The sequence below is a fragment of the Protomyctophum bolini genome (assembly GCF_963924005.1).
Source record: "Protomyctophum bolini genome assembly, chromosome: 2".
Lineage (NCBI taxonomy): Eukaryota > Metazoa > Chordata > Actinopteri > Myctophiformes > Myctophidae > Protomyctophum > Protomyctophum bolini.
In genome coordinates this window covers 28,069,440-28,082,346 of record NC_137863.1, presented here as the reverse complement: position 1 = coordinate 28,082,346, position 12,907 = coordinate 28,069,440, and the positions used below count along the sequence as shown (strand labels likewise).

Here is a 12,907-nt window from a genome sequence, read left to right as displayed (position 1 = left end):
GAGGTTTAAGAGTTTATTAAAAACTCCAGACTTTTCCTGTGTCGAGTGCTGGTCACTCTCTGGTCCTTAAAAGTCCCTTCGTGTCCTTCCTCTCTTTTCTATTACCATTCAAAGAACAATGTATGCAGGAGGTTTTATGGCTTCTGTATGTAGTTGTATACTGTGCAAATAATGAATACATGGCCTGTTTCCCAGAGGAATGCGTAGAATAATGCGTACAACCTGGTTCATGGCCTTTGTGTATTTGCTGTATGTAAAACTGTGTACATTTCTGTTCGCTCCACAGGTATCTACTCTGAAGGAGCAACTTCAGCAGGAGATGAAACGACGACAGCCTTCCTTAACCTCATCCTTGTTATCTGGGGGAAAATGAGATGCATCTCTTTGTTTACCAGGCAGCACAAATTCAAGATAGACCAGCATCGAATCATCTTAACAGGAGGAACATGAATGTCTCCGAACATGAATGTTATATTGTTTTGTATTCAACGGTGAAGAAAACAGCACTGATCTCCTTAGACTTGGTTCCTATACCATCCTTACACCATGAACAAAATCAAGGTTTATTTGCTACTGAGTCGTTGAGCAAAGGAAGCATATATTTTTAACAAGTGAATAAATGAGTGGCCCCTTTAAGACAATGGTGCTTTGTTGATTGTTTTACAGTGGTTTACAATACCTGCCATAAATCAACAACCGACAGTCTTGCATTGTGGTAATGTAGTTAGCACAGCGGCTACGCAGGGATGTGAATGCCAGCAGTCTGCTGCTGATTGCTGGCAAGCGTCTCTCTCTGGCCCACCACTCAACATCGTCCCTGGCTTCATCCTCTTTATTCAGAAAAGAAACCCAAGACGCCACAGGATTCTCTTCCAATCTGGATGTACTGTAGAGCAGGAATGAAAACCACAGCACTGCCAGCACACAGTTAAGCCTGATTTATACTTTACTGTACGACGGTGTTGTGTGCAGACAATAGCTGACAATTTGCCACATCTGTGACATGTTGTGGGCTTGTAGAATGGCTATCTTCAGTGTGCAGTACCGTCGTACTACAGAGCATACATTAGACATTAACCTTAGTCTTGTTCATATTCGTATTAACAATTGGGGATAGAAAGGGAAGTATTCATCAAGGGCAGGGACCAAAATGAATGGCCAGATGAAGGCTGCAGTTATAAACTGTTGAAGATTTGACTGATCTTCTAGACTGATTTATAAATAGTGTTACATATGACTGGAGAAGTCCAGTATTTACCTGTGATGGTAAACTTACTGTTTATGATAGTGTGTACAACTCCCTACTAATGAGTAACTGACACAAACTAAGTGATTAGTAACCATCATTAACTATTTTATGACTGCAGGGAACACATGGAATTAATATCTTTGCTAGAGCAATAAACAAGATGTGTACCCAATAAATAATGCCTTGCATAAAACCTTTTATGACACTATTTCAGTATTTTGGAATCATTGTGTGTGTTTATACGGGAATATATATACGGTACAACACCATTGCAAAGTTGTAGTAATAAACAAACAAAACCAACAAAAGCTTTCTTTTTCTCAGTCTTTATAGTGAGTCAGTTTTACAAAGCAGTAGTACAGAGGTCATTTGTGAGATGCCTTTTCAAAGCACTTCCTGCCACTGGAATATGAATGTATGCTGCTTGGGATGCTACGTGCAGGTCCAAGTGGCAATGACATAAACTGAGGTCAGTCAGCATACTGACCTCATACCTCCCAATCAATTAGATTATTGATGACCATATATTTTGTCTGATGTCAGTGCACAGTGGCCACCAGTGTTGAGTTGGTCATGAGTCATGACTAAGGCTGCTTTTCAAGACGGTAAAATAACAACAAAAGATTAGATTAATATAGTGAATTATGGCACACACAAGAATAAAATAAAAACATTCCACATTTTTATGTGCATCTCTGAATGTGTGCTAGCTCTTCAAGCACCAGTGTGATATTGATTTGATAGTACCAGTGTGGTATTGATTTTATAGCACCAGTGAAGTATACAATCATCAATGCTCTTTTGAGTATATTTATCCTTACACACACAACCACACACGCTACTGGTCTGACATATATGGGCAGGTGTGTGTGTGTGTGTGTGGGGGGGGGGGGGTTGGCATTAAGCGGACAGATATATGAAAAACAGAAATGAGCAGAACATATCAAAGTTCTTTTAGTGCAGGGGGACTATGCCGTACAGGAGGAGGAGGAGAGGGAACAGAAGGCGTGGCTGTGAGGAAGAGGACAAGACGGGGGGTGTTCTGGGTGGAGACACGGCAGTTCGTGGGCAGCCATTCCTCCATTCTCGCTGGTCTCCCATGTTCTCTCAGCAGCTCCCACAGCTCTTACCACAACTGCTGCTTAGTGAGCCACACTGTCCACTCACCGCTGCTACACCACAGCGAGAGAACTGGTCACGGCACAGGTCCGCTAAACAGAGAAATTGGTGATGGTTAAAAAAGCATTTCTCTATTGAGGTAGCGTGCAACTTACAGGTAAAGGGGGGGCGGGGGGGATTCCTCACTTGCATATGAAAATCTTTATTCAACAATGTTTCGGTTCATCTGTTCTTCAACCGTAACATATAAACGGTATATTTTCACCTATTAGTGTGCAGATGAAGCTTCTTTATCTACACACGCATGCATGCACCCACCCAGCCACACACACACGCCGTACTGGACTCACCTCTTAGAAGTTCTTCATGTGCACACACAGTCCTGACGCAAATCTCCTTATTGATAACGTACACTCGTCGCAAACTGCACACAAAAAAATAACAGGTTCACTTGGTGATGCTGATGTATTTCAATAGCAATGACCCTTTGAGCTGTGTGATGTTCAACATACCTGTAAAAGCAGATGCTATTCAGGCATTGCTTGCATGGTTTGTGAACAGAGTAGAGTCTAGTGCATGGGTACTGCTCCTCTCTGCAATCTACAGTACAGCACGGGAAAACAATATATTTTCCATGAGGTCCATGTAACAATACAGGACCTCATGATATAGTCCAAAACACATTCAAATAATCACTTAAGCATTTTTGTTTTTGTCCTACAGTTTTCTTACCAAGAGGGCCCGGTTCTGTTGGCTCTGTCTCCAACTCAGACTCTGACAGAGACAAAGATGATAGAAGATACATACCGGTATTTATAAATGGATTTTACAGTCCACTTGCAGGCACGTTTCTAACATAGTAGAGTTGTAAATCTTATGAAAGTGACACCAGAAGAATTCAGGAGCTGCACATGCCTAGTCAGTGCATACATACCTGACTGTCCTGGACGTACTACTGGCTGCCGAACCTGCTGCTGGAAAGTTCCAGGGAGAGACTGATGGTTGTCAGAAATGGGGTCAGGGCCCTCAGGGGTGTCTAAATAGAGAGAAGACAGAGTGAACCTCTGGGAAGAATACATTTGTGTTCAAATATGACATAATTCTTCATCGATAATTCCACATCGAAAGAGCAAGTGCAAGTATATCTCACCTGTGAAATAATCAGGGTCATAGTCCTCTGTGAAGGGCAGGTTTTGCAAAAGGGAAGAAATTGGTTTTCATGAGATTTACATTGTGAAACCAATTAGTTCTGTAACTCCACTCCCCCCACACACACACACACACACACACACACACTGCACCCCATAAAATGTACCACCTGCTTGCCAACAGCGGAGACTGCCAGCATTCTTAGTCAAATGTATGACTTCATGCTCAAGATGTTAACCAATAATGTGCTTTAGTGGCCAAAGTGCTGTTTACAGTACACTATGACAAACATTCCTCTCTGTGGGGTAAACAAGAAAGGGAGGAAATAAATCCTCTAGGCCAGGTGACATACAATGGTAAACAGATGTTGGAGTGCCATGGTCATGATACTGATGCTGAGCAGGAAGGAACAAATCCAAAAGAAAATATCTTAATGAACTCACCCAAAAAAGAAACAGGTTCCTGGTACTGGCCTTGGGCAAATAGCAGAACTGTTGAGATTGCAAAGAACAGAAGTATTTACAAAACAGTGAAATGGAGCATAATGTGAACACATGTATGTGTAGTGTATGTTTAAAGGAATATAGAAGGCCATGTAGTACTTCTGTAGGGGAGTTACCTGGCATGCATAGTAATAAGAGTACTCTCATGGTCACTGTAGGAGGTAGACTGACTTTGACACTGGGGGGAAAATGAAAGAAAAAAAAAGAAGGGATATACTTTGTTGAATGTCTGTTTAATGTATCTGTATGAATTAACCACATGACAAATATGATATCTATGGGAATGAACAGTTCCCATAGTAAAATTTCTTTACTATGGAATCATCTGAGTACCTATTGTACCACCCCCCCCCCCCCCCCCCACATTACCCCAAATGCACCTCTGCTTTCTTTCAGTTTGTCTACCTCTGCACTCTGCAGTCTGTTACCTTTCCAACCCCCCGCCAATTTCACTTCCTATGCCCTCCTTCACCTCTCCTCCCTGGCCCCAAACAGTCATGGGGAAGAAAGGGAAAACATTGACAGCAAGAATGTGGCACGTCTGTCTCCCTTAACAATCTCTCTGTTTTCCTACTTTTCTCCGTTTCACTGCGAGAGCTCACTACAGCAGACATCTCGGGGCTGCATTCCAGGAAAAGAAACACTGAACCCCTCTACCCCAGCCCTCCGTCGCCTCTTATACCCACCCCCCTCTCTCTCTCTCTCGCTCTCTCTCCACATCTTTCATTTCCCTTTTGTCGCCCTCACTGGTCATTTCCTTGAATCCCTCCCCCTTTCTCCTAGTTTCCACCAAGCAAAGAGCTCCTCAGTTTAAGTCCTAAGCAAAAATGTGATTTTAAGTAGTACCTTAACTCAGTTTACTCAACCACAATGTAGCTTTTAAGATTTTTTTTGCTCTGACATTCTCATCATCATATGATAGTTTGAGGTGGCCAAGTTGTTACATTGTTATAGTTAGGGCCCTGTGTGATGTAAACACGCCTGCACAAGGTTTGCCCGTGCATCAATAACTTTGTATATGTGTGTGTGTGAGTACAAACACGTGATTGTGCTCACACATTCCTCTTGTGCATCACAGTGGCTATCGGAAACCATATGTTTTCACAGCACACATCTGGGAGCGATTAGCCCCCCTCCCTCCCCATTTAGTCTGTGCTTTCCCAAAGACCCCCTCCCCCAAACAAAGGGACTGAGGGGATTTGGGCACAACCACGACAGAAAGAGGGAATGGGTTGCGGTCATTTATTTACTAAAACAGTTTGGCTTTTGTTTTCAAGACGCAAGCAAAAACAAATATCTATGTCCCCCTCTGCTCTGCCCCCTAACCCCCCCCAAAACCTTTTTTGTATTTGTGTTGGCCAACCTCGCTCTATTGTATTGTCATTGCCACAGGCTGTGCTGCTAAATCCCACCCCCCGGATTACAGAATCTTCTCCAGTGAAAACAGAAGACCACATGTCATTTTCGGAAGAACCGTTATAGGCTGCACAAAATGTATCATCATCAGCAACAAGTCTACACAACAATCACTGGGGCGCAAGAGTAAACCAGTGGCAATTAAGTGCTCTTATTAAACAGGCGCAATTTGCAGCATCAGCTATTAAAAACAAATTGGAGCCGTGGATTTTAACGGGCTACTTCTTGGAAACCGTACCTACAAATTATCATTGCCTTTTAAGTCATTCTAATCAACCAAATCAACGTAACCTGGTATAAAAGTTGTATCACTTCATTTTGGGTTCATGCATTCAAAGCAGAAATGTACATAATATAACAATAACATTTAAAAAGCTTACCTATAACTTTGATTCACTCTCCTCCGACTATCCTCAGATCTCATGCGTCCAGAGTGCTGGATAATTGAGCGCCACATTGTACCACCTCCACTCCGCCGCATCATTTGTCTCCTCCCCGTTAGTCTCGACTCCCAGTCCCACCCACCCATACAGGCAAAATGATGCCCATTTCTATACATTATTAAATACTGTATTTACGTCTAAATGTAACCCAGTGTGGTCTCTGTCTATTCAGTAGCCGTAAACACCTAAGTAAACCCCAGCTGTGCTATCAGGCTCAGCCCGCCAGTCTGTTTATTAAACATGTCTTTAACAATCAGAATTTCATATAGCATTATGATTAGACTATATTCAATACTATATTCAGAATGTCTGAAGATGCAAATAATAGCGTACTCGTTCAAGTTGAATGAACAAGGCAATGAACTTAGTTTTTCAAACACCTTCCACCCGTTTGGAAACTCTGCACAAGGGTGACATCTAGGGACATAGAATGCTACTGTCAGTATTAAATTGTGTACTAAACAGCATCTTCTCAGAAATGTTGAACTAAGTGAGATAAATGATACCACCAGTGTGGAGACAAACATGGTAAACAGTATGTATTACAGTGATTTATTTTACAATAAAACAGACTGCTGATGGTGTGGTGGAAGATTTAGAGAATGATATTCACTCTGTGAACCAATAACTTCCTGATCTGAAACTCTCTCCCCCGATCGCTCCCTCTCACATGTACACTTACAAGCAAAGCTGAAAATGGGCCGGAACCAGATAATGCATTGTTTCTTGCAGTATGCAAAGTAATGTCGCTCAAATATACAAACATACAGTACACACACTAGGGCCATTGATAAATATCTACAAAGCTGTATAATCTATGACCCTAACACACCCGTTCTCTCTTGCATACATACACATACTTGTGCGTTGGCAGAATAATAGACCTAATAAGACCTCAAACCCATGCAGATAGTTAACTGTCTTCCATGCCTGAGAGGTTGATCATAAGACCTCTATATGCATTTTAAACCAATATAATTTGAAAGACAATGGCAAGGTTTAAGGACGATGACTGAGTATTCATGCAGTAGCCGACTTCTTCTCCTTATAAGTGGCCATCATCTTCTTAATCTCAGCTATTGCCTTTCCTGGATTCAGACCCTGAAACAGAGACAAGTACGAAAATAAGGAGATGCATTTGCAGAGTCGATGTTGTAAAATTCACTCAATGAATCACAGGATGCAACGTTGCTAGCATACACAATCTCAAGTGCTTGCTTTAACATGGGAAACATGTCTTGTGGTTACCTTGGGGCAGGTCTTAGTGCAGTTCATAATAGTGTGACAGCGGTAGAGGGAGAAGGGATCCTGCAGCTTAGACAAGCGCTCCTCTGTGAATTCATCTCGTGAGTCAATCATCCATCGGTAGGCCTGAAAGTGGGATATAGCATGAGTTATACTTAGTTAATAGACAATAGATGATCTACAAGCTCATAGCTGGTAGACTTTAGTATACTTCGTTGCACCCATGTACAACTAAGTATAAATCATGTATGAGCCAGGCATTTTCTAGCTAACCACTTGTTAACTAGAAATTGCTTATTCATGAATAGATCAATGTCAATATGCATGTGAATGTACTCTCTGGCACATGCACACGGGAGACGCATTACATACAAACCTGCATAAGAACAGCCGGTCCGAGGTATTTGTCTCCATTCCACCAGTAGCTGGGGCAACTTGTGCTGCAGCAGGCGCAGAGAATACATTCATATAGGCCGTCCTGCACAAAGAAGAACATCCAGTTTAATGTCACATAGCTGTCATAGCTGAAAAACAAATTGTTTGTGTTTTACTTAAATAAAAATATCCACATGTACAAACCAGCTTTTGTCGGTCATCCACAGTCTGCAGGTACTGTTCCTTCCCTTCATTTGTTTCATCTTTTTTCTTCAGATAGGGCTCAATGGACTTGTACTGGGCATAGAAGTTACTCATATCCTGTATAAACAAGTTTGCATAGAAAACATATTTACCCACCTTCAGATATATATAGATATGCCTTTGCAATCAATGTGTAATTACACCATAATGTTGTCTTGGCTTATATGTTGAATGTCATGCATTTACTATTACACAGCAATCCTGAGTTATGGTACTCACAGGAACCAAATCCTTGACCACATACATGTGTGGCAGGGGGTATATCTTTGTTGGCTTGTTGAGGTTGGTGTCAATCTTGTTAAGACAGGCCAGCGTATTTCCACCATTGATATTCATTGCACAGGAACCACAAATACCTGCAATAAACACACACTACATTTAGTGTAGTAGACCATTGACTACAAAGCACAGATTACTACAAACAAATTCCCATACATACTGTAGTTTTAGTTTTAGATCAAATGTGCTTTCCCTCTCTTCCAGGAAGGCAATGGTATCATTCATTTCAGTATGCCAATGTGACAACACTTTTAATGCAGTTGGTGACTGAAAATAGCCTCTGTAGAAATCAAATGGTGAATGAAATTCAAAAGTCCATGACTTCTACATGATGATGATATTAACCAATGGTAGATTTTATGGTGGTTTTATCATCTGAATGCATGATATAAAAAAAATCACAACCGTGTAAAGCGAGGGGCACTCTTATCATCGTACATTATCATGATGTACATGAACATGTCGATTTGCTCGTCCACATATGACGTAAATTCTCCATTCATTGTCAATGGGAATTTAATGTTTGTGTTGGACAAAAATACAGATTTACTTGTCCATTGTCAATGGGAATTTAGTTAACTAATAGCTGAATATAGGAGCCCCTAAAAAAAGTACAAAAGCTCCATGTGTTGAAAGTCTAAAGGTACAGTAGACTTACCTTCTCTACACGAGCGGCGGAAGGTCAGAGTACCGTCCATCTCATTCTTGATCTTGATAAGAGCATCAAGAATCATGGGGCCACAACTATTTGAGTGAAGAACATACTGTAGATACTCAGATACACAGAGCGCGTTTTTTTCTTTTTCTCCATCGGTTTTCGGAAATGATTAAGATATTCTGAGTTGTAGTGCCCAAATTCATTATTTGGATTAGCAGTCTTGCCAGTCTATAATAAGACTTAAAACCTGCGTTTCTCATAACTGGATTTACTGCCAAGCTGGCTGACTAGGTTTACATAGGTGAACTAACAAAGACATTAACAATTTGGGTTGTCTATTTAGAAATAGACAAGAAGAAGGACAACTTTGTTTTTTTTCTTTTGTTGAGTTGAGTGTATTTATTTTTCATTTGCTGCTATCTTTCATTTTAGTGAGTTTAGCTATTTTTGACAGGAAAGCGGAGGCATGTGACAAACTGACATAAATGTGTATGGCATCCCCCTAGTATCCCCCTTCACATTCAGTAGATCCCATGATTTATTGTGGCCAGATGTAATTTCATGGGGTCTAGTAGGACTAAAGTAAATAATATATAAAATGTTGTAAAAAAAAAGAAAAAAAGACTGTCAACTCTTTTATTGCGGCTAGCTGTTAGCATAAATCCCAGTTCCAGGTGGCACCATACGCGTTCACTTTGAGAATCCTCCTTTCAACTGCTTTACACAGTGATTAGATTTTCAATCCCATAGCTGTAGCAGTGGGGCGTTTCCATTCAACCGGACCAATGGGGTCTGGGATATAACGTCTCCTAGCGGCAGGGTCCGTATATACGCACCCGGCACAAAACATATTAAAAATAGGTAAAATCGATAAAACTAAAGCAAATAGAAAATAAATAATACCTAATACATGAACCTTGGTTGAAAAAACCCCAAAGTTGTCCTTTAACTCATCCAGTGCCACCAGCTGGATACCAGTTTTGGCCCTCGTTGCCACCGAAGCCCATTATAAATAAAAGAAAGAATTTGTAATTCCATTCCCTCTTAATTTCCATTCTATGGCAGCAAAGTAGTCGAACATATTGAAGTCTGATGCGTGTGAAATGTAGCTTTCTTCATCGGTGAACAACGAGTTGGAGGCAACCACTGACCCCACTCCATCATAAGTCAAACAAACTACACTCACGCCTGCACTACCCACAACCGCAAAACAACATGGGACTGAAGTCTGGGTTTGCATTGCCTAGGAGCCCTAAAAGTTGCCATATTAGTGGTGCAACTCCGTATGGGGGTCGCCGGAAGTTCCAGACCCACAGGAACAAGCCCAGGGTACTGGCCCGGTTCCGGCGAGCCGCCCCGCGTCTGAAACGGTAGAGAAATGAGAGTTACCGTTTGGGGGTCCCCAGGGGGTCCCTCTACTGTACTGTAATGTACTGTCACACCCGAAATAATCATCATAATATTATATATATATATATATATATAGGCTCACTACAGCCCCCCCTATCCACAAGAAGCAGTGCACCAAAGCATTATGGGAATTGTAGTCCAGGAAGAAAGTGAGCTCAGTGTTGATGACATCAGAGACACTGGGCTCACTGCTCAAATCTAAAATATCTAAAACCACATATTACACACATAAAGACCCACAGGAAAGTCCTCTAAATCTTCTAAACGTCATTAACATATATTTTTTTGCAAAAAGGGTGAAGTTTCCCTTTAAGGAACAGAACTGGGAATGTGCAACGGTATCAGTCAGAGCCATCTGCATTAAATCCACTTGAAGGCTTTTCTCAGTTATTGTTACATTTTAACAGTGTCCAATCTGGGACAATCACTGGACTATTTTTTACATGTATTAGTATTAACAGAAAAAACAAAGACCAGATTCTGCTATTGACACATGTATAAGATAAGTAGATAACCAATGACATTACACATTTTGTGAACTTCTTTTGCTGAAACTTTACATACGTATTGAGGTCGATCTCATAGGTCTGCATGCGGGGCTTGTCCCCTGGAGTGTCCGGATCCCAACGATACACTTGGAATTTCTTTACTCTGGGCTGTGGTGCTGGAGCTGCTGCCGTTTGGGCATACCTAACCGCCTGACAGCAGGAGAAAAGAGGAGACAATATCATTTTCTGTTTTGTACAGGTCACTATTCATTCTGCCATCCTAATTAGGTATTCTGAGGGTAGTAGGATAATAAAACGGTTGCAGTACTTAGTTTAGACAGTTTTTGGTTTAGACTAGTCATTGGTTAGAGTCTAACCAATGACTAGTCTAAACCAAAAACTAACTTTTAAACCACCATAGTCATCAGTCCTACATCTACATTCTACAACCTATCTCAAACCCTCACCCTAAACCTAACCTCCCACGGGGCAGCACACCTAAACCTATCCTTAACGCATGCCTAACCAATGACTAGTCTAAACTAAGTATGCACCCCTAATAAAACTGCATTTACAATGAGCAGCACACTTTTGTTTTTGCTTCGAAAATATGAAAAACAAAGCACAGAGAAAAGTAGGATCCCATTCTAAGCAAAGTTCCTTTGTTTAAATGTCTTTAACGAAGTGTCTAGAACTGTGTCATCATAGTAAAGTCATATAGGGTTTAAGTGTCATAAGCCATGAGCAACAACAATCGATTTCAACCTTTTTGTAAGGATAACACTATAGAGGAAATCTTGAAAAAACAAGAGGGTGGCCGCACATCAGGGAAAGGATGACGGCTTAACTGCCGAGACATTGGATTCATTTTTGTCTTACCTGCTGTCCTAATAAAATATTGGCACTCTGGCTACAGTTTTCTCCCGTGTGCCGGCACCGCTACAAGGACTTTGGTGTGCATTAGCTTCTTTGTACAAGGATAACACTAAACAAGATTCTTATTTCCTAGACATAATTAATGAGGATTCGACTGCATCCTTAATTCAAAATAACAAAAAGTACAAGTACACACAAAAAATGGGAAAAAATAAACGAACAAAAAAACAAGATGCTATTCGGTGTTATGCAAATAGAAGAAAATTCCAAGTTGCTTACTACATTGGTTGTTTGTTTCAACCAGAGCCTTAGTGAGGTTGAGTAAGGGTCAGTTTCGTTAGGGTCACACGCTGACAAACACTCATGTTACACGTAGGTAGTGCACATCGAAGGAGACTCTTTAGATGCAAAAAATATAGTCCTTTACAAAAATGCTAAAAGTGATATGGTGAAATGCAGTCTCACCTCACACTTTTTGCACTTTTGTAAAAAGGATGATTTTGTTTTTGCATTTGTTTTTTTATGGACTTTCATGCTGGCCTCTCGCACCTGTTTTCAGCCCTATAGTAAGCCTTGAGTTTGGTTACACACCGCCATTCAGAAACACCGCCATTCAGAGTTTAGAGCGCAAACTTCCCTACCTCTTTCACACACCATGATCTAATAAAGGCTTTTTAAGAGTCACACAAAATGTTTGCAATAACTAGCATCACATCAATGTGAAAGCTTTCATATAGCATATAAATATAACATACCGGTATAACATATAACAGAAGACTATGGCAAATTGAAGTACTGCACTATTTGAGAGCCTAAAAGATCAACAATAAAAACTCAAAACTGACATTTGACTATTCCCTTTGGAGTGTGTTGTTTTAGGTTATGCTTTTCACTACACCCTTAATGGGACACTTGGACAACACAATAAAATACTTCCTGTAGTGCAAGGGTGCATCTGAGGACAAATTGGCCGTGGCTGTAGCATACGTTATCTCTACCCAGGTGTGTAAACTAATACCACGGTAAATAACGTTAATTGGAACCATAACGTCACATTATATTATGTATTGTTGGTTACTTACACTTTAATTCATAGGTAAATGTAAACATGTAATATGTATTTACATTTTCCTATGAAGTATGAAGGCTACTGTTTCTAACGCGTCTGGAAATAGCCATAGCCTCCCATACCTCTAAGTCTATATACACCCATATAATATCCTTATAACATACAATAACGTTGACAGTTGATTTTTACAATGTTTGTATTCACGTGAATGTCAACATACCACCAGTGCGACGGGGGAACGAAACGCCAAAACACCACAGCGACTCAAGGACGACATAGCAGTAGCCGACATGTTGGCAGGTCTGACCTCAGAGTTTCCACCACCAGCAGCTAAACTCACGTCACCAGGGTTTGCTACGCCCCG

General features: G+C 40.9%; 3 protein-coding genes across 4 annotated transcripts in view; 1 reads left to right on the top strand and 2 right to left on the bottom strand.

Moving 5' to 3' along the window:
- The window catches only part of crocc (ciliary rootlet coiled-coil, rootletin), a 28,028-nt gene extending 25,866 nt beyond the window's left edge, over positions 1-2,162 (top strand). For both annotated transcript variants that reach the window (XM_080793266.1, XM_080793267.1), the window contains exon 37: positions 287-2,162. In XM_080793266.1, coding sequence (XP_080649392.1) covers positions 287-373 — 87 coding nt within the window. In that variant the 3' untranslated portion in view covers positions 374-2,162. The remainder of the gene's footprint in view (positions 1-286) is intronic.
- Positions 1,560-5,928, bottom strand: mfap2 (microfibril associated protein 2). Its single transcript, XM_080793292.1, has 9 exons — positions 5,817-5,928; positions 4,137-4,198; positions 3,961-4,008; positions 3,519-3,545; positions 3,303-3,404; positions 3,101-3,142; positions 2,881-2,968; positions 2,719-2,792; positions 1,560-2,460 (listed from the first exon to the last, which is right to left on the bottom strand). The coding sequence occupies exons 1-9, from the start codon at positions 5,918-5,920 to the stop codon at positions 2,357-2,359; spliced, it is 651 nt and encodes a 216-aa protein (XP_080649418.1). The 5' UTR covers positions 5,921-5,928; the 3' UTR covers positions 1,560-2,356.
- A 477-nt stretch (positions 5,929-6,405) lies between these two features.
- Positions 6,406-12,876, bottom strand: sdhb (succinate dehydrogenase complex, subunit B, iron sulfur (Ip)). The gene is made up of 8 exons (XM_080777427.1): positions 12,764-12,876; positions 10,675-10,808; positions 8,701-8,786; positions 7,983-8,119; positions 7,704-7,820; positions 7,501-7,602; positions 7,128-7,250; positions 6,406-6,980 (listed from the first exon to the last, which is right to left on the bottom strand). The coding sequence occupies exons 1-8, from the start codon at positions 12,833-12,835 to the stop codon at positions 6,900-6,902; spliced, it is 852 nt and encodes a 283-aa protein (XP_080633553.1). The 5' UTR covers positions 12,836-12,876; the 3' UTR covers positions 6,406-6,899.
- Positions 12,877-12,907: the final 31 nt, after the last annotated feature.